Below are 22,699 nucleotides of genomic sequence, written 5' to 3' on the forward strand. Positions count from 1 at the left end.
ATGTTATTATACTTCATTGTATTTACAGATGTTGTTGGACAGATGTTATTATACATCATTAGATTTACATTTGTTGTTGGATAGATGTTATTAGGCATGGTAAAAACTGATGTTGTTATCCTGACCCACTCATTGTAACGTATTAATATAAATGATAAAAACTGGGCTACTTAATTCAAACAAATGTAATCCTTTGAATTAAATTCAATTTGAATTGACATCTTTTAAAAAATGAATTAACTCTAAAATGACGTATTTTATTAATGTAGCTGTGTGTTCGACTTTAATTTCTGTTTTGTATATAAAATAAAAAGTTCAAAAAATGAAGTTTATTTACAATACTGAATTTATTAATAATAGTGGAACAACTAAAATAATTATAGAATAAATGCATATAAACTATGGGTCGGACAAAATGACTGATAGATGTCGTTTTTTACCGGACAAGTGCTGAACAATGTCGGACGGCTATTTTGAGCCCTGTGTATATATATATATATATATATATATATATATATATATATATATATATATATATATATATATATATTAATAATAATAATAATACAAAGTTATAGCTATGGCTTTATAAAAAAAAAAGGAATGCAGTATTAAGTTGCACTATAATAGCCTTCGAGTTGATTGTTTCTAAAATAATCATTGTCTATCTTGTTTTTAAATTCAACTATTGTTTCTTGATTTACTGTTTGTGAACTTGGTTTATTCCAATTGTGTGTATATATATATCTTTTAAAATCATATTTTTGTTATACAATATTTATATTTGTTGAATTTAATTAAGAAGGCTGCGTATAAACATCAGGTGTTCCACCTTCGAGTGCTCGAAGTGGAGCAAGATGCCATCCCGTCACCTTTTTATAACGTATAAACCATCCTGCTACTTTTTTTTCTCCACTTCGAGCACTGTATATGTGTATATATATATATATATATATATATATATATATATATATATATATATATATATATATATATATATATATATATATATATATATTATATATATACTAGAAATAGCTTAATTAAGTAATGCACACATCTGAAAAAATAAAAAATTCATTTCTTTCTTAAATTTTATTTATGAATAAAGAAAAAGCTATTAGAATTTTTTTCTAATAAAGTATTTTTAAAGAAAAATCAATCATTTCTTATTTAAAAAAACTCTACCATTTGTAGATACATTCATATTGATAGTTTTTTCAAAGATTTCTAAAGAAGAGAAAATGTTATTATGGAACTGATGAACATTGTTTAAATACAATCACAAGCAAATTTAGAGTGTTGTTACCATTTTATCTAGTACTGCAAGTAATATCATGGTATAAATAATGTCAAGCAGCCATTACAGGTAAGGATTGTCCTTAAATTATGTAATGCTAAATTTCACATATAAACAAAACAAAAAAGATCAAAAGTTTTCCCTTGCAGAGCCTTAAGTTGAATGAAAAATCAAAATAGTGCATTAAGTTTAATGAAAATCATCTTGTAAAAGAACTTAAAATCTCCTACTTCTTTTTTAAAAATATATTTAACATTGTGTAATTTATGGATGATTCCTAACATGTTGACAAACTCTTTTACTTTCTTACAACAAAATTTATTCCAACAAATATTTGATTTATCTGATGTCCCTTTTTTATTTATCTGATGTCCCCTTTTTTACATTTATCTGATATCCCATTTTTACCTTTATGTATGTAAATCTGTACTACAGATGTTGTGTAACTGTTAATACATTCATTTTCTTTAATTTTTTTTTTAAACTTTAAATTCTGGATCTACTAGCAGGGACTAGTTACTTTACCAATTTAACAGATTTTTTTGCTATAGATTAAATATACAGTTTTTTCAAACAAACAAAAAAACATTAAAGAACTTACGTCTTCACGTGAAGGTCCTTCAAACGAAAATGTTCCAAATGAAAATATTTTAGGATACTAAAACAAATAAAATAATAACCACTTTAAAAATCAAAAATTTAAGTAATAAAAGTAATAAAATGAGTAATAAAAAAATTAGAAACTATTAAAAGTTTTCAATATACAATTGGCCATTATGTGCACATAAGATCATGATTTTAAGCAAGTTTTGATTTTATTTCTTTACAAATAAATTTAAAAAGTTATAAGATGATTTGAATTAGAAGTTTAAAATCTTTTACTAAAATATATGCTTGATATATTTACATAATGCTACACTTTATTCATTATAAATTAAGAATTGCTAATTTTTTTGTTTCATTTTTTATTGAGCAATTCAAATAATCACAGTGCTTTCAATAAGTATTAACAAATAATTCAAATAATCAGTCTTCATCATGTTTTACTAAATGACTCAACCACATAAAACATCACAGTGCCTTTATCATGTTTCAAAAAACTATTGTTAGATGTATACAAATATAATATATATACAAATATATTACGCTATATCCATTATGTGTTACTAAACAACAAAAATAGCGTTAAACAATTAAAAAATAGTTTTTATTTGCAACTTTTGCTTAATTTTTTATCCTCATATAACATTAATTTGTAAGCAGTGTCACTTGAAATTATAAAAGTAAAATTTTATTAAAGAACTTTCTTAATTGTTTACAAACAGGTACTAATAAGTATTTTATGGAAATAACTTTTATTAAATTTAACAGGACAATATAGCTTTAATTCAATAGTACAGGTACAATATATCGAAAAGTATTTTTTTTTTTTTTTACATCTTATATATAGTATATATATTATTCAATATATATTGGATATTTATAATGAATATATTTTAAGACCTGTTTGTAAATTCTACCTAACTATTATGTAGCTTAATCTTTTATGAATGTTAGTGTTGTTTTGCAAGTTTTATTTGTGTTTTAGTACAAAACATTTTTAGAAAAATTAATGTGTATTGTTTATCTAAAGAATTTTAGTTTAATAAAATATCTTAATATTTGAAACATTAATGAAAATATGAAAATAAATATTAAAAAAATGAATATAAAATATTTAAAAATGATTAATAAAGCAAATCTAAAATATCTATCTTTAAAAATTTTACATAAAAAATAGTTGACAAAATTTTGTGCATAACTGTAAAAAACATAAAACATAAAAACTGTTTTAGCCCAGTTGACTTCTTTATTATTTCATTTTTTAATAATATTTATTTAACATAAAAATGCTTATAATATATGAAAACTAAGATTTTAACTAAAATGTAAAATTAAAATAATATATAATTCATATTTTTATATCATCATATTTGAATGTATAAATTTTAGCATAAGTACACACACTGTACTTATATGTACAGTAAAATAAATTTTAGTCATAACTATGATTGAAATAGTAAGTTTGCATAAATATAAAGAAAAAAATAGGAATTGACATGGTTTTCAGAAAGATTCTTATGACCAAAAATATATAAACTTTGTATATCTTTGTTGAAACTTACATTTTCAAGCAGTTTGATACCAAATGAAAATTTTGTTAATATCCAAACAAGAAGCCCAAAAAGGATCATAAAAAATGCAACCAAAAATGAAGGAGCAGTAAAATAAGCACCATACTGAATTGGTGTTTGATTGTGATTCATACTCTCATATAACTGTGTACGCCTGACAACAGAAGGATCTGCACCAAGAAAAGGAATAAACCAACGATTCTCAGATTTTGAAAAACCTGGATATCTAATAATAATAATACAAATAATCATGATCACCACCATCATCATCATCATCATCATCATCATCATCATCATCATCATCATCATCATCATCATCATCATCATCATCATCATCATCATCATCATCATCATCATCATCATCATTATCATCATCATCATTATCAACATCATCATCATCATCATGATCACCATTATCATGATCACCATCATCATCATCATCATCATCATCATCATCATCATCATCATCATCATCATCATCATCATCATCATCATCATCATCATCATCATCATCATCATTATCAACATCATCATCATCATCATGATCACCATTATCATGATCACCATCATCATCATCATCATCATCATCATCATCATCATCATCATCATCATCATCATCATCATCATCATCATCATCATCATCATCATCATCATCATCATCATCATCATCATCATCATCATCATCATCATCATCATCATCATTATAGCTATCATTAACCTCATAAGAAGTTTAGGTCCAGTAAATCTAAGTCTTTCTTTAAAAATTGCTTTTTGTTGAATTTTCAAATTTTCTCTGCCTTGAACACTGTGTATGATAGTTAGGTAAGTTCCATAGTTCCCCTGCAAAGGTAAATAAATTTAAACAAACAACAAGGTAATTACTCCATAACAATGACAAAAAATAAAGATAAAAAAATACTTTTTGTGGTCCATATAAATGAATGTAACTCTCAGCTGCAGTTAGTTCACCTATTTTAAATTAAAAATTAAAATAAAAAGATTATTGTACAATAGAAATATTTTAATGAACAAAATACAAATACAAAAAAAAAAAAAGATAGTTTGCAATTAGCTGAAAATTGAAGAACATCTGAATTTTTTAAATGAAAAATTAAAAAACAATTTCTCTTAAATTATTCAACTTAATTAAAATGATATTTTTGCTTTATTTATTACTTAATTACCAATTTTTCTTGTCAGTTACCAAGGTAACTGACAAGAAAAATGATCATCAGGGTTAAAAAAAAAAAAAAAAAAATTTTTTGATAAAATTTTCAAAAAATTAGTTCATGATAAAATTGCACTGTGGTAAAATAATCAGTTATTTTAAGTCTAATAATAATTTAAGCAAAGAAACATTTAAAAACAAACTTGATATTGACATTGATTAAATATTAACAATGCTAATAGTATCATTTTGGTTATACCTAATTATAATGAACTTGCAGATTGTAAAGTAACAAATCTTTATAATTACATTGCTAATAATGGTTATACTATATATTATTTATATAGCTATAAATACATATAATTTAGGTAATATTTTTATTTAATTGATTTTAGCATTAGATGGACAAAATACCTGTACAGTTAAAACATTTGGTGCAAAAAACAACTAAAAAAAATTTATTTTTTGATAACTGATAGGTTAAAGACTCTGTCAAAGTGTAATGTGTGAAACATATTCCAAAATTATACAAAAATTTGTGTTTTTTTTTTGTGTTCACAAATAAAAAACTTGTCATAACTCAAAAATTTCAAAATGAAATTTTTGACATGTTGAAAAAATATAAACGGCCCTTGGTATATTTTGTTGACCTTAAACTATTTGGAACTGTAAGGTAGGCACAAAATTTTTAGCACAATGGTTTCACTATGACAACATATAAATTACAAAAAATGTTCCAAGACACTAAAGGCTAAATATTTACACTTTACAGAAATAATTTTGACACAAATTTATTTGAAAATTGTTATATATCTCTTGCATGTCTTATGTTAGAATTTATTAAAGATGAAACTTCAGAAAAAGTGTTTCTAAATTTAGAAATAGTAATGAGAATGTATTTGTGTAGTTGTAATGGGAACATTCATTTTCTGTTCTAAAAAAAGAATAAAATAAAAAAATTATGCAAGACCAACAATGTTAAATGACTGTCTTAATAGATTAGCTTTATTGAAAATTGAAGCAGATCTTTTAAAATCTTCAAATATGGATTTATTCATTACTGTTATTCTTTTAGCTTTTGCCATGGAAAAAGAAAAACATTTTAAAAAACAATTTGTTGTACAACTACATGTTTTAATATAAAAAAATGATGTAGTATTTTATTTTAACTTCAAAACTTAAACTTTGATAATAGTTAATAGGGCATTTGGGGGCGCCTGAACAATTATCCCTACTTTAAAACATTACCTTAATTTGACCCTGCCTACACTGAAATAAAGAAGCCATACACTTACAGAACAAATGCAGTTAAACATGAAGTTAAAAATTCAACTAATTTAACAGATAGAATAAGCAAACTTGCTTCAACTCTTAACAGACCAACAGAAACTCAAATGGTTGAAGCGTTTAGACTTAAAACTCAATGTGGTAAAAAATTGCTAAATTTTGCAACTTAAAAAGGAAAAACTGAAAAACAAAAACAAGATAATCACTGCAATAATTTGCAGAATTTAACTAGCAAGGTGCTGTAGGACAGAGATTACAGCTGCAACCATTTTTCTAACTTGAATTTGAGGGGAGATGATCATTTTTGAAAATGAACTTGGCAGTTATCACGGTAACTGACAAGAGTAATAAAACAGCTCTCAACAATAACAACAACAACAACAAAAAACATCAAATGCTAACTTTTAAACTGCCATTGTTAAAAATATATTTGTAACATATAAGTATGTCAGAGGATTAATGAATATTATTTAAGTGAATGATGTGGAGTTTTATATTTCATATGATATAAAAAAAGCCTGTATCATTAAATTCAAATTCATGTGGAAGTAAATTCAAGCAAGCATTCTTGTATCTGCTGCTGCAGAATGTTTCACTCAAATTTATACTTTGAAAAAGATATCCTAAATGTGATCCACTTTTGATCAATATGGATGATTTAGTGTTTATTTCTTTTAAAATCTTTAGAAAACAGCATTTAGATAACAGAATATGGAAAACAACTTTTAATCTGTGTTGTTGACTATAACAGCAAGTATTTGTAACAAAGAATAGCAAACTATTGTATGAAAGTATATGTTAAAATTAAAAACTTAAATAGTCAATTTAAATTTTTTAAAAATACCTTTTACTTCTTATTTCCAATATACCGAACAAATAAAATAAAAATAGGAAAATGTATCACAAGAATCTGAATATTTTTGACTGCAAATATAGTTTGGAATATAAACCATAGAAAATATAATGCATGGATGTTTTCAGTTAAGATATTTTCAAGAAACTAGAACATTAGATAGACATTTGTTGAGTGTCTTAGATCTTGATCTTTTGAGTAAATTGAGAGGTATTTTCACATGTTGCTTTCACCTGCATTGTTTTATACAAACTACAAAATATTTTTCATGACAATTAATTACCTGGACATGGATTCATCATGCAAGCAACACTATAATGTAGCTTTAGTTGTCCAAATACACTCATCACAAGGTTGAAGCCAATGTAATGTGCTGGAAGCTACGATAATGTCATTCTTGATAGCTAAATCAATCAATTCTATGAAGCCATGAGATCCTTAACCAACCAAAATTAAAACTTTAAGCATATCCTATGTTTGACAGAAAAGGTTCAGGAAGCCAAAATTTAGACCACCCAGTATCAGACACACTCCATGTTCTATTTCAGGAGCTGTAACAACTTCAAAATTATTAAAATCTTGTCTTGCTATTACTATTTACAATAAAGTGAGATATAACTACCTGAGTTGTGATGAAAATTTCCAACAGCAAGCAAGCAGAGCAACAGCAAAGCTGGATTAAATTATTGAAGCACACAAAACAAAATTTATGTGGCATCAAACAATTACTTATGTCTATTATTTATGTGGCATCAAACAATTTAATAAAAATCTAATCTTTCTGTTGCGTTGTTGATTAACAAAATAGTTAAATGTTTCAAATTTTGTTAACGTTATTCTCAATTTAAAAACTTTTTCTACTTCACACATTTTTTAATTCAAAAAGGTAATTATTTGAAACTTCATTTAAAGGTAATTATTTGAAACTTCATTTAAAACTTCATCAAAAACATTTATAGTAAACTTAAAATTATGGAATCTCTCCAAGAATCTGTTGGTTGTTCATCTAATCAAAATAAAAAATATTTGCATAGTGTAAATATTATAGAATTAGTAACTATTAAAAATTAAATAATTAAATAAAAATTAGTAACTATTAAAAACTATTAAAGAAATTTTTAATTTACTTTTTATTGAACCCACCAAATTTAAACAAAAAACTTAATAATAAAAAAAAAATAAATACAAAAATTGCCAGACTTCGGAAATAGATAGAAACAAGATTTTCAAAAAATTGCAACTGAAAGAAAAAAAAGTGCAGAATGAAAAAGCCTCAGCAGATCTTAAAACACAGATATTAAAGTAGTCAAAATTTTGTCAGTTGAAACAAACTTATATTGAATGTGTATCATAAATTCTTTATGTTTGTGTTTGCATGTTAAATGAAAACATGAGTTATGCTTTTGAATTACTTTCGCAAATTTCAGACATCTTTTCAATAATTAAAACAGAAAACTACATGACTTTTAACTTTGAAACTGTGAAAAACCAATAAAACAATCTTTTAATTCTGTTTCCAATAAATACAGAGTTTATAGTTTGCCTGATAAATTTTTACTCCAATTTAAACCATTTGAGTAAGATCTTTGTGGAGTCAATGGCAAAAACCTCAAACAACATTGTACATTAACATAGAAAAAGTTAACAAAGAAGGCAGAAAATTATGCTTATTCTTCCCAAATCAAAACAAACAGCTCACTTTGGTTAAAATCAAATCTCTAATTTTCAATTCAACATCATCAAATTAAATATCAAGAATAATATATTTAAAAGATCTTACAAAACTATTTGCCATTGCAAACATAAATAAAATTATTGAGCTTTTATCAGACTATAAAAAAAAACAACAGAAGTTCATGCTTTTAGTGACAACGCAACATCTTAATTTAAAAATTTGTTTTAATTTCAATTAAAATTTTGAAAGAAAAGTATACAATTAAAATGCACTGGTACTATTTTGCTGTATGCATGGAAAAGTAGTTGAGAATTGGAGCATTTACATAGATAGGATTTATATATTTATGTTATTCATTAAAATTAGTCTACTCCTTTGTATGATTTGCTAGTCATCTACTCACCTGCTCTTGTGATATATATATATATATATATATATATATATATATATATATATATATATATATATATATATATATATATATATATATCTGTATATATGTGTGTGTGTATGTGAATATATTTAGATATAGTTTTGTACCATTAAATTTTTCTCTTAGTAATTCCAATCCAACATCAGCTGGAACACTGTCAAATCCACAAGCACCAACTATATGTATCCCTTTTTCCTCTGCTTGTTTATGATATTTCAACTGCAACATTTGAAGATACTTAGTAAAAAAAGAAAAAAAAAATTGATAATAAAAATCCAATCAATGAAGAAAAGCTAATATTTATTCAATGAAGTATTTTCTTAAATAAAATACTTTTAAAAAGTGAAAAAAAAAAGATAAAAAAACACAATGGAGAGTCTTTTAAGAAAGAAGAAAAGAAATAAAACTAAATAAAAATGAAAAGAAATTAAAGAACTATATTTAAAAACTTAAAAGAGTTTTAGAACATGGAAAAAGGAAAAAAAAAAAGTAAATATTTTAAAAACATTGTCAAATAGAAAGTTTCTTTGTTATAAAAATATATTTTTTAAGTTAAAATTAATAGACTAATATATTAATTTACAACTTATTACAATAACACCTATAGTTATATTACTAAAAGTATTTCTTATAATATAGAAATACTTTTAAAAATATAGAAATGACATTAATGATATATAAATACTTTATACCTCTGGTTCACCACTTATATCAACATAATTAGTTGCCATATCAACACAAGCCTTGACAACTTGTTCTCCATACCATCGAAACTATAATGACAAAAATAAAGTTTTCAACAAAACACAAAACTAATGAAATGGTTTCAGGTTTGTTTAAGAAAGCAACATTAGACTATTATAAAACTTACAAGAAAAAAAAAATTGTAGAGGTTTATAAATATATTTTGTTTTGAAATAAATTGTAGAGATTTAAATATAATATTTTTCAGGCATTTTTTTTTTGCTTTTATAAATAGTTCAATAAAAATTGTTTATAAATTTAAAACAAAATTGTTTATAAAATAAAAATTTGAAACAAAATTGTTTATAAAATAAAAATTTGAAACAAAATTCTAAACATTTAATACCCATTCATGCAGATTCATTTATAATCAATGAAGAAGTGTTTGAATATTTACTCAGAGAGACTAAAATGAAGTACTGATCAAATAGAGGCTAGCGACTTTAATAAAAGAAATGGCTTTGCTGTTGAGATTTTAGACAACTTAGCTCCTTTTGGCCTCCTTTTTGATTAAAAATGGTTGTGTAATTATGTTTATTGAAAATTTGACGGTAAACAGGTATTTGTTTCTTGAATTTAGTTGTCAAATTCTAATTTGCCATTTGTTCTGAAACTTCATCAGTTTCCTGTTAGATTGGCAATAACAATCAATAAAAGTCAAGATTAAATGCTTAATAAAGTTGGTGTATATCTGAAAAAACTATGTTTAGCTAAACTATATGTTGCATGTTCAAAATCAAGAACAATAAAGAGCAATTTGTTTTTAAATTAGATAGATACTAAAATATTAAAATAGATATTTAAAATAGATCATTTAAGGTAAGGTAGGTAAAAAATGTTATATTTTCTAATGTTTCTAATATATTGTCTTAAAGGAATAACATAACTTTTGAATGATCATCAATGTCTCAACAATTGAAATCCCGATTAATAACAATTGAAAGACTTACCATTGCCAAGAGGTTCTTAAGTATGATGAACTGGTTCGTAAATGATATGCATGTTTGATAACAAGATTGTTTAATAGTTTGTGTTTAAAAGTGTTAAATAATGTGTTTATAGTTTCTGTATTCTTATATTATGTTTTTTTAAACTCCGAAACACAAATTTTGATAAACAAGACTGTTGTGTGGAGAAACAGGTTGAGCACAATACCAGGGAGGTGGCGGGGATCAAACTCGAAACATCTTGCTTATGAGTCGAGTGATCTTCCACTAACGCATTTTTTTAAATCGTGCAGCTTAATAAAACTTTAGTTTCTTTAGTAAGCCAATTAACCCCAAAAAAATAATCTTAATTTTTTTATATTTAAATTGAACTTTAGGTCTACTTTTTACTCTTTTTGCTTCTCTTTCAGATATCCGGACGAATAGATTTAAGATTACTTATAAAATAGATATCCGGACGAATAGATTTAAGATTACTTATAAAATAGATATCCGGACGAATAGATTTAAGATTACTTATAAAAACTTATTTGGTGTTTTTACTATTGAATATTTTTGTTTATTTTCTTGAAAATTCTTTAAAGAATTTTAACTTTAAACTCTTTACAATTCTTTAAAAAACATTTTAAAGAATTGTAAAGAATTTAACAGTTTTCATAACATCTATTTATAAGTCTTAAATCAAAAATTTTACTTTTTCTTTATAAATATAATCATCTAATTATATTCTTTTTTTTAGTTGTTTTTGTCATTGCTTTATTTGTTTGCCTACTGTTGAAACATTGTTTTAATTTAGTAAATTTATAAGGTTTGAAATTTACTGTAATAACCATTAGTCAACAGTTAGGGAATTTGAAAATGCTGTAGAGGCGTTTGAAAGTTCCCATTCATGCAAAGAAAGTACTGATTCTGACTATGATGTATCCAATTCAAAAAAATCAAAAAAATATTATTATTATTAGTTGAAGCTACTTCTGCTGTTAGTGTTCGATATAGAATTGGTGTTACCCCAGGATGCTATGATTTCTGCTATCTGCAACAAAGCTGGTGTTGATTTACATAAAATTAATTTATCAAGACCTACTCCACACATAAAAAGATACAGAATTATTGAAAATCTTGGTAATTACTATTCACTTAAGTGAATAGGTATATTTGTCTTATATCTTTATTATTTTGAATATATAATTTAATTGCTTTAGGTAAAACACTACTTCAGGACCTTATTGATGTTTTAAAAGTAAAGAAACTCACAGTCCATTTCGATGGAAAACTTGTTAAACACCTAGAATTAATCCTATATCATAGGAATCCTATGATATTGTCGACAATATTGTGGGTGTTTGATGTGACACAAAAGCACCCAACACTGGAAATATTGATGGAGCAGTTACAATCCTATCAACTATCCTTAATACTAGTCTCATCTAGTGCAAGTGTCGTCGCCATATTATTGAAGTACATATTAAAAAAATGATGACTGAACTGACTAGTGCCTAGACTAAGTCTCCAAGAAGAAAAATTTTTTACATAAAGCTTGGTCAAAGATTATTGATAAGATTAACACCTCACCAGATAATCTGTTAGGTTTAACTGAACTTCTTTAGAGGCTGGATCAACCATCTACAATATAGCCAAGGCAGCATTAAAGTTTGGAGAGGCTGCACTAAATAAAAGTATTTTAGAGAAAGGAGACTACAAGTATCTTCAAATTTATGTTTACTAGGTTGGTGGACATGTTTTTGTCATAAAATTTTATCCAGGAGCTCGCCATGAAGCAAGGTTCATAACAGATGCAATTTATTTGCATCTGCCATAAACCTTGCTTCATGAATGAAGGGAAGAAGAAGATGGTTCAGACAGCTTCTTTATTCATATCTCTGACATTCTGTTTTTGGTTCTTCAAAAGCTTGTTAAGTATTATATTATTGTTATTTTTTTTAACATCTTCTCTTCCAACAAGGCTGCAAGCAACCACTATTAGAGTTGGAAGTTACTGGAAGAGAAAAGATGAAGATTGTAGCGCAAGATATAACGATTGACAGACAACTTAAAAGATTGCAAACTATATGAATCAGGAAAGCAAGATGAAGAAATTTTTTAAGAGAAGAGCACTTAGGAAAATGAATGAGATTAATTGAATGACGAGTAACACAAGAATGAACTTTAGTAGATGGCACAAGAGACGCTAGCTCTTTAGAGTAGTGCCCATTATAGTATTTGTAGAAAAGAGAAAGAGAAGTAACATTACGACGATGTGATAATGGTTAGAGGTTGGCTGCAAGAGCAGGTCCGACTATGTTTACAATGTGTTTTTGCACCTTGCCTAAAAGAGGCATCATTAGAAGATCTGCCCCAGATATGGCAACAGTATTCCATACAAGGCCAGATTTGAGATTTATAGAGATAGAAAATAGAATCCAGAGTAAGAAAGTGTTGAGATTGATATAGAGATGCAACCTTAGCAGATGCTAATATTGCAACAGATTTGATATATGGTTTCCAAAAAAGATCGGAAGTAAGAGTTAATCCTACAAGATGAAGGGTAGATAACTCATCGAGTACATTACCGTTCATAAATATCGGAAGATCTAAATTATTGCGATAACGATTGGCTGAAAAAAATTGAGTTTTATCTGAATTAAAGTTCACCAGCCACTGTGAGCCCCATGCTGTAGCATGGGGCTCACAGTGTGATCCTTTTCAAGCTTAAATGCCCCCTCCAAGCAATCAGATAGTGTTAGCTTCTTATCATGATAAGAACAAATGGTAGTATCATCAGTGAATGTAGTAACATCATTGCCAAGCAATGGATCAACCTGTTTGATGGCTATATCAGGTAGAATGCAACTAGTGGAATCAAGAGATGATACTGATGAAAATTTCTCAGCAAACAATTCAGTTTTATCTTTAGGTGAGGAGACAAAGTCTGAACCAAACAAGAGAGATAGAATAACAGATTTGCCCTTATTATTAATACTATTAAAGATTCTCCAGAAGTCATGAGAGCCTAATTTTTGTGATGAAATACAAGATTTCATGACCTGAGAATAGCAGGCTTTGGCATTAGACAAAATCTTTTTACAATGGTTTCTAGCAGTAATAAACAGACATCTGTTTTCTGAAGAACTATTTTGCTGATAGATATGGAAGTAACGGTTTTGATTGGCAGCTCAATGTGAGGAAAACCATGGAGAAGAGTGAGGCTTGACCTGAAATCGTTGATTGGGAATAAAAGATTCCATGCCAGCCTGAATCCACAAAGTTATGTAAGAAGTACATTTGTCAGGAGGAAGACGAAAGATTTCTACCCAAGGGCCATCACAAAGATAATCACAGAAAAGAGTCCAGTCAGCTTTAAGTTAGTTGTAAGAGGTATAATAATAGGAGGATTCTGACGATAAAGAAGAATGAAATAATAGTTTTAGAGAAATTAAACCGCAATCAGAAACACCTAAAGGTGAATGAGGAGAAACTGAGCACTGACTAGGATCAAAAACAAGACATAAGGTAAATGATTCGGGTTGTCTGGAAAGCAAGTTGAAAAGTTGACTATTTAAGTTAGAGATTGAGAATGGCAAAAGTTGTGGGCTTTAACGCCTGCAGAATCTCTGACACTAGAGCCAAGCCATTCAGTGTGATGAGCATTAAAGTCACCAGCAACAACAATATTGGCTAATGGATAAAGAGAGAGGGGTTGGTCAATTTGATCAGAAATAATATCAAAAAGAGAGCAGTCTTGAGATGAAGGAGAGCAATATAGAACAAAGAAAGGCAATAGAGTGAAGTGGTGCTAAACAAAAGTACATAAAAGAATAGTCTGGGGATTCAAACCTAGTTTCCCAACAAATGGGTGAATTCTTATGAATGTAAATACCCAGGCCAAGCATGTGACCATTGGAGTCTTTAGGAATTAAAGGAAGATAACCATCAACATTAAGATCACAAGATGAGACAGCTTAACTCAAATAAGTCTCAAAAAAGAGCAAGTAGGTCTGGTGAACTTTGCAAGAGATTAGCCTTAACATAAAAAAAGTTACTTGAAAGACGAATATTAGTGAGTGATAGGTTTAGAGAACTGTGATGACGATAGTTTTTTGTGTTTTATAATTTTTGGTACTTTATTCATTTTTAAATTTGTTAAAGAAATTGACTCAAAGCATAGACAGTACTCAGTGCACTGTTTAATAGCGCAGACTATTGCCTCATTACTATTAATAAACCCTAACCTGTAACAAAGGGCTCTAAATGTGGCCTTGACAATGCATACCAAACCAGTTAATGATTTATCAGCTTTCAAGGATGTGTTTGATTTAAGTAAAGAATATCCCGAGCTTACTCAATCACTACTGAAAAGCATGCAGGATCATACCTGGTAGTCAACAGCTTGTTGTAATACCTTTAGCTGATGATGATGTTGAGAAAGACAAGAAGATGAAGACACTGGAAAAACTCTTAGAGTCCTACTCCTAAGGAGTTCATAAAGGAAAAACCTAAAATGGCTGTAATTACACAGACTACAACACTAACCGGTTTAGTTGGTAATCAGGGCTGGATCTTGTTTTGCCTAGCCTAGGTTACCCATGCCCAGGTTAAGTTATCTGCAAAAGAGGTCTTTTCTATTTTGGACAACTTTAAATTGTTTACAAAAAATAGGGAACTCACCAATGATTGTGCAGCAAGGAATATAAAGTTGATTCAAGACTTTTTTATGTCATACTGAAATGAAGAAATAAAGCAGAATGTTGTTTGTTGGCTGCTCGAAATCACAGAGAAAACTTTTATGCAATTTATCAGAGGGTGGAAAGTGTTTATCAAACTTTTTAATAGGGCAACATTTAAAAAAAAAATCCCCTATTTTTATAGTTTATTTTTAAATATTACTTACTTCTGTATAATACTGCAACATAATAACTAGTTAGTGTATTATTACAATATAATTTGAAATATAGAAAACATATAAACTTACAGGACCAACACAATTTATAACTATGCAACTTTGTCTACACATCTCTCGAATGGATTCTTCATTAGAACTATCAGCGATAATGATACCTACTTCACCACGTGTATTCCAACCTATCATAATAAGTATATGAAGTAAATAAAACTTGTTAACCATATAAAATTGTAACTTGTTACCAAAAAGTTCATCTGTTTTAGTAATTTTACAATTACTGTAAAACTGACAATTAAAGTATTAGTAATATAATGATAACAATAATGTTTTAAATTGTTTAAAAAAGACTAATCAAAAATTTTTAAAAAACTGTTTATAAACATTTTAAATTATGAAGTATAGACTAATTAAATCAAATATAATGATAGCAGGACTCAACAAATCTTTTTTTTTTTAATGTTGATGTTCATTTCATAATTTATTGGCAACATCTACTGTCTTATCCATTGGTAATTTAGTTCAAGCATTTTTATCTAATTTTCATTTGTTAATTAAATCAAAATGAAAACGGTAAACCAAACATTTTATTTAAATTCTAAATAAATAAATTAAAACAAAAGTGGAAAAACAAATCTTTTGTTTTAAATTTTAAATAAATTAAAAACGGTAAAACTAACATTTCATTTAAACTTTTAATAAAATAGTTAAAAACTTAAAAAAATAAGTTTATTTAAATTTTAAATACAATAACTAAATTAAATTAACAAACCAAACATTTTATTTTATTTGCAAATAAAATTATCAAAATAAATACAGAAAAATGAACAGTTTATTATGTAATGTAGTATGAAAATTACTTATAAAAAAAGAATAGTTTGTGTATAATTTTTAATAAAAATTTAATAGAATGAATTGTCAAGGTCAAACTGCACACCATATCATTCCGCATGCTGATCGAAATTATCAAATATAGCTGAACAGATATGGTTGTGAAAAAAATAAAAATAGATTCAAATACAGAATTATCTCCTCTATTCAAATTAAAACAAACTATATGCCAATTCAACTCCATTTTTCTTTTTTTACACAACTTAACAGGGAGTCAATTTTTTTTTAAATATATTTTTATCGTTACAAACAAAATAGCGCTAGAATCAAAACAAATATAAAAATAATTTCTGTTCTGATAGTATAACTTTTGTAGGTAGAACAAAAAGTTAAATAAAAAATCAAAAAAGTTAAAAAAAATCTCAATTCTGATAAAACCGCACACTCTATTAATTAATTAGTTTAGTTTTTTGTAGTGACTGCAGCGCCTTTTTTTTCTAATAACCAGTATTAATTCCACTTTAATTAAAAATTAATTATTATGTTATTTCTCAACACAATCATCACTTACTCCTCATTAAAAATCAATTATTATGCTAATTCTCAATATAATCATCGCTCACTCACTTCAACTAAGAGTCAATTAAAAAAACAAAAGCAAAGACTGCAAAATAAAAAACAAACAAAAAACAAAGATTTCCATGGCTCAGGTACAACAATGGTACTCTCAAATGAAACAGAAAGAATGATGCATTTCAAACGCAAAGATCAATTACACTTATTCAAAAATGCAAGCCTGGCAAAGACTATTTTTATGCCTTTATGAAGAGATGGTCAGAAGGAATTTGTCAAAGAAAGTGGACAGCTTAGCATCCAACGGAGCAGCTTTTTGTATGCCAGAAATAATTGATTATTATTTTGAATGCGTCCCCAAAGAATATAAAAAATAGATTTTTTAGGTGATCAAAGCAAAACAACCTTAGTGTGTTGAAAAGGGACAAGACGTGCATTTAAACTTACTGGCAACAATAAAAAACTCCATTAAATTATGAAGGATTGCTAAAACACAGATGGACATTTTGCACTACCATTTGTACAATACATACCATACGAAGCCAAAAGAAAAGTATTGACTGGGCAAGAGGTGGTCCACTTGGTTCAAAATATTCAATTTCAAAATCAGGATAGATGGAGCATGATACATTTATTGAATAGCTCAAAAAAGTTTTTATACCTAAAACTGAGCGAATTGGTGGTATTCATATTTTAGTACTAGATGGGCAAATGACTTACATAACTTTGAAAGCAGTAATGCTGTGCAAAAAACACAATCCAATCATGATTTGTCTACCAGAGCCTTCTTCACATATTTTACAACCATTGGATAGAGGTGTCTATTGCCTAGACAAACAAGCAGGGAAAGAATTTATTATCAAGTATTACTAAGACTCAAAATATAAGAATATAGATAAACAAAACTTTCCATTGTTGCTCAAACTGCTGTACTAGAGTGGTATATGCTTTATATGCTTGCATGCAATCACTGGTTTTCAGTATACTGGCTTATTTTCACTTTAAACTTGAAAACAACATAAACACAGTATCAAGATGAAGTTGAAGCAATTTTTTTAAGCCAGAAACCAATCGTATAATAAGATATCAAAGCAGTTCAAAATGTCAACACTTGATGGAAAATGTATTACTGAAGAAAATGTGATCAAGTTCCTCAAACAAAAAGATGAAGAAAAAGCTACCAATGAAGCTGTAAAAGTTGTTAAACTAAATGCAAAGCATAGACTCTCTATGGATTTTTTTGCTCAGACATTTACTCTAAGTAAATGTCTGAGCAAAAAAAAAATGCTGAGCAACTACAGCAAAACAAGAAAAAAATGAAGCTGCAGCCAAATGATTTAAGTTGAAAAATGTAAAAAGTGTACAAGTACAATTACACACAGAAATGTAACAATGTGAGAATTCGATGTGTTTGGAGTGGTTGTGCGAAGAAACATGTTTACTGAAGAAATATGTATTTGGTACTGAACTTTTTTGTTGCCAAAAATGCAAAAGTTTAATAAAGTTTCTTAAACTTGTGTTGAAGATAATAATAATGAAAAAAAGTTAAAATTTAAAAAAATTCAATGTTTTTTCAAGTGTTATAAGGATGTAGCCTAAATCCTCACTTTTTTTTATTTTTTACATTAAATGTTTTGGATAGTTTTATGATTTTTTTTAAATATATATTTATATAACCTTATGTAATTTTTTAATCTAACAAAAAAAAAAAAAAAAAATAAAAAAAAAACAAGTTATTTAATTTTTATTGAGTAGTGTGCGGTTTTACTATAATCATTTTCACAATGATTTAAAGAATAAAAATTAGATTAGAATTAGAAAATAATTTGTTGCAATTAAAAAAATGCTTTTATCGCAACTTTAACATCTGAATTAAAATGAAGACTGTTTTAAGTTAAGAGAAATATTTCAAAGTACGTTTTGGTTCTTAAATAAATATTTTTATTAAATCCTATTAAAGATGCTTTCCTATTTTATCTGTGTATTTACTTTTTTCATGCGATTCTGCACATAAGGAACCGTGAAATACTGTTAAAATATGTGCACGCACAAAATTATGGTAATTGTGAAGAGCTCTATTAAAAAAAATAGTAATGTGTGTTCATGAAGTAATGTGTGTTCATGAAGACTGTTTTACAGTTAAACAAAATGTTTTAGTTCGAAACATAAAATAATGTTATTTATTTTAAAAAAAATATTCAATAACTTAAAAACAAAAACGGTAAAATTGGCATTTCTATTTGATAATTTTAAAACACATTTATAACTTGTACACTTAGAAAGTTATGATACACCTTCGTAAAGATGAGTTAATGAGAAGCTATTAATTTTTTCAGAAGAAAATCATTTTAAGCTTAAGCCCTAAACTTTATTTAGTTATTTAATTTTTTTATTGATTGACATTATGTCGATTATTAATTTCATCTCGCCTTAGCCAATCATTTTATTTCTGCAACAATTAATTTTCCTGATAATATTTCCATTTTCTAAACTTATATCTGCTTCTAACCTAATACCATCCATTTAAACTTCACTTTTAATTGAAAGAAGTAACAAAAAATCTTGAAAGAATCTTGGAGATTGTAATGTTTTCTATTTAATTTTTTTCTACTCTAAATACCACACACAAATAATTTTTATATATAAAATGGTAAAATTGGCATTTCTATTTTTTTTTAATTTTTAAGCAAATGTGTGTATAATAATATATATATTCACACATTTATAGGGCGGGTCATTTTTCAACTTTTTAAAGTAAATGCTTAGGCCATTTGAACTTTAAATGTGTTTCATGTAAACATAATACCAAAAAAACATTTTAATTTTTAGGTTTTCAAATTTTGACCTAAAAAACCAAGGTTTTGGGTAAAAAATGCGGTATATGCAGTTTGCAGCAACTTTTGACTGGTAATTCCGATTGACTCAAAAGCATCTTCAATCAAATCCCAAATACCCTTTATTAGACACCTAGACAGTCATTTTAGCTTAAAAACTTATGATTATGAAATTTAACAAAGATTGTTATTTTTGCTATACTTTGTTGTAATACCTTGCATAACAATATTATAAGACTGCAATGTAGAAAAAATAATTTCATAAGGTTCCTAAACTGCCACTCCAAAAAATACCAATTAGTAACATAAAAAATCATCTATAAGTAATTTGTATAAATTTAATTTATTACACTAATTATACCACAAAGTTAAAACAACAAACTTAAAAAAGCTGAAGCAAATTCTGTTTAGATTCTAAAATTCTGTTTAGATTCTAAAACAGGAAGAAGTTCTATGTGAGCCATTGTTGCCTTTATAAACCCATCCTGACTTACTTGTCCATAAACTATGCCAGAATCTCTTGTAACTTCCTTCGCAATTAATATATCGATGGATTGTCTGTGAACATGGAAATCTGGAGCTTCCATTGGGTTTCTAAGAACTTAATAAGTTCTTCTTTATTAATCTTGCATGTGAGCAAAAGTTCATAAATATAAGTACATTAATCGGCTAAGGTTCTTAATCAATCAATTAGACAATAGATTCGGCATTGGTGTTAATTTTTAGAATTTTTCTTGATCTAACAGCAGTAATTCCTAAAGTACTTAAATTTCTTATTGAAAGTATTTTATTCACTGCAAACATCCTCTCTTCTTTATCTTTGCTACAAAGTAGTGGTTGAAATATGGGTTGACTGTTAGCATTCCAGACAAGGCAACAAACATGTTTTCTGGCTTACTTTCATGTGGTGTCTATTGTTAAAAATGATTAATAAATAATTTCATTAATTGAATTTATAATCGTAATCCTTTACTAAAAGCCAAGACAAAGTTATATGAAATAAAGCATCATTAATATAACCAAACATTATTATTTTTGTTATTAACATTTTATTTGTTTTTTAGTTTGAAACAGCCAAATTTTTTATTAAACAAACTTCTATTAAGCACTATATGAAAGATTTAAAGATTTATAAAGGTTGGTAAATACCTTTTTTAATGACCTTTTTACCACTATTGACTGATAATGGAAGACCTTCAGTAGTAGGAGAATGTTTTAGAAGAATTGTTTTATGTAACTTATTCTCCAATTAATCAAAAATATTTATTTCAAGTATATCTTTTTAATGGTATTTTAAGTGTTTGTGTGGGAGAGGGGATTTATGCCAGACAACCTCCAATATTTGGTGGTTGTCTGGCATAAATTTATAGAGCTTTTTTAATACGGAAAAAAATTTTGAATTTATGAAACAGTAATTGCTTTTTTTTATTGTTTTTTGGTTAGGTAGATAAACACCCCTCCCATAAGTCATTGTAAACAGCGCTTGTATACATAAAATCTTGTATAGCATAATTTTATATTGTATACAAATTTTACTCATTTTAGTAAAGGTAAAAATATTTATAAAAACAAGTCATTTTTGATACTAGGGTGTATGAAACCATCACCACCACATTCAGCTCCATTGCTAACATACACCTCTCATATATTTTGGTGGTTTAGTATAAATATATAACAACTTTTTTATATATTAAAATTACAATTTGTTATTACTATATATTACTAAACTGTCTTAAGAAAGATTTTTTCTGAAAAAAGTGTTCAATTTCTTATGGTAAAGGTGGTGGTTTGTTGCCGCCTCTACCCCCTGCATATGCCCAGTGGTTAGAGGTCAAAATAAATTTGAGCACCACTCTTACACCTAACTTTTGATAACAAAATATTTGTATTTTGATAAGAATTGAAAAAGTTATGACAATTTAAGTGTAGATAAATATAATTTTGACCACAGTTTCTTCAACAAATCCGTATATCAAAAAATCAGTACTTAAACTTTCATAACTTTTGAATTCTTCAATTTTGATAATTTTTTCACCTTTAAAATAATGTATTGATCTTCTTTCCAACAATTTATAACAGTATAATATTCAAACAATTCGAAATTTTTATTCATATACCTAAAATTAGTAGAAATCAATAACAAATTTTTTATTTTACACAATGTTTTTGAAGAGCCTTTATTGACAAAACTATTTGTAAAATAAAAAAGATTGATTAGTGATTTCTAATAAATTATTATTTTTCTTCTACTTTAAGAGCATTGAGCACTCTACTTTGGTAGAATTTATTTAAAACTATTTGTGTGTGTGTGTGTGTGTGTGTGTGTGTGTGTGTGTGTGTGTGTGTGTGTGTGTGTGTGTGTTTAGGTAACATTAGATAACAACTTACCACATTCCTTTTCTATAATATCAAAAACTTTTTCCAATTTAGCCTTTGATCTACCAGCAATAGCAATTTTTTTTCCCTGACACGTTCTTACAACTTCAGCTGCAACATACTTTCCAGTGTAACCACTTGCTCCATAAACCGCAATATCGTAGGGTCTCTCAGACATAACTTTAATTTCTGTACCTAATTTTTGTTTAAAAATTTCAAAAAAAGAATTTAAAGTAAAAATATTCATTCACATTTCATAAAAAAGCAAAGTCATTTTCTAATGCGTAATATCTTTTTCCTATTTATTGTAAAATAAAATTCTATTTGCTCAGTATGTTGATTTGAAATTAGATCATATAACATTGTCTGTATATAACATTGTAATTCTATAAGAATTTTCTTTAAATCATTCGAAAAATTTTGTTGAGATTTACAGTGGGTAACCTATACAATTAAGTTAATACAGTAGGCACAAATAAGTTTTTATGAAGTATGTATTTAAGTATGCAAGTATACTTCGTTAGGTAAACGAAATTAAAGGAAAATTATGCGACCAATTAATTTTAACGACGAATATAGAAAAAAATGCAGAAAACCGCTAAAATGA

The 22,699-nt window shown here is 26.9% G+C and overlaps 1 protein-coding gene across 1 annotated transcript in view; it reads right to left on the minus strand.

Annotated features, from left to right (window-relative positions):
- Positions 1 to 22,338, minus strand: part of LOC100204636 (saccharopine dehydrogenase-like oxidoreductase) — a 32,872-nt gene extending 10,534 nt beyond the window's left edge. The window contains exons 1-8 of the mRNA XM_065819987.1: positions 22,105 to 22,338; positions 15,551 to 15,660; positions 9,583 to 9,663; positions 8,998 to 9,127; positions 4,394 to 4,443; positions 4,193 to 4,314; positions 3,466 to 3,700; positions 1,902 to 1,958 (exon numbers count right to left, since the gene is read on the minus strand). Coding sequence (XP_065676059.1) covers positions 1,902 to 1,958; positions 3,466 to 3,700; positions 4,193 to 4,314; positions 4,394 to 4,443; positions 8,998 to 9,127; positions 9,583 to 9,663; positions 15,551 to 15,660; positions 22,105 to 22,270 — 951 coding nt within the window. The 5' untranslated portion in view covers positions 22,271 to 22,338. The remainder of the gene's footprint in view (positions 1 to 1,901; positions 1,959 to 3,465; positions 3,701 to 4,192; positions 4,315 to 4,393; positions 4,444 to 8,997; positions 9,128 to 9,582; positions 9,664 to 15,550; positions 15,661 to 22,104) is intronic.
- Between the last annotated feature and the right edge of the window lie 361 nt (positions 22,339 to 22,699).

The sequence above is a fragment of the Hydra vulgaris genome, chromosome 15 (genome assembly GCF_038396675.1).
Source record: "Hydra vulgaris chromosome 15, alternate assembly HydraT2T_AEP".
Classification (NCBI taxonomy): Eukaryota; Metazoa; Cnidaria; class Hydrozoa; order Anthoathecata; family Hydridae; genus Hydra; species Hydra vulgaris.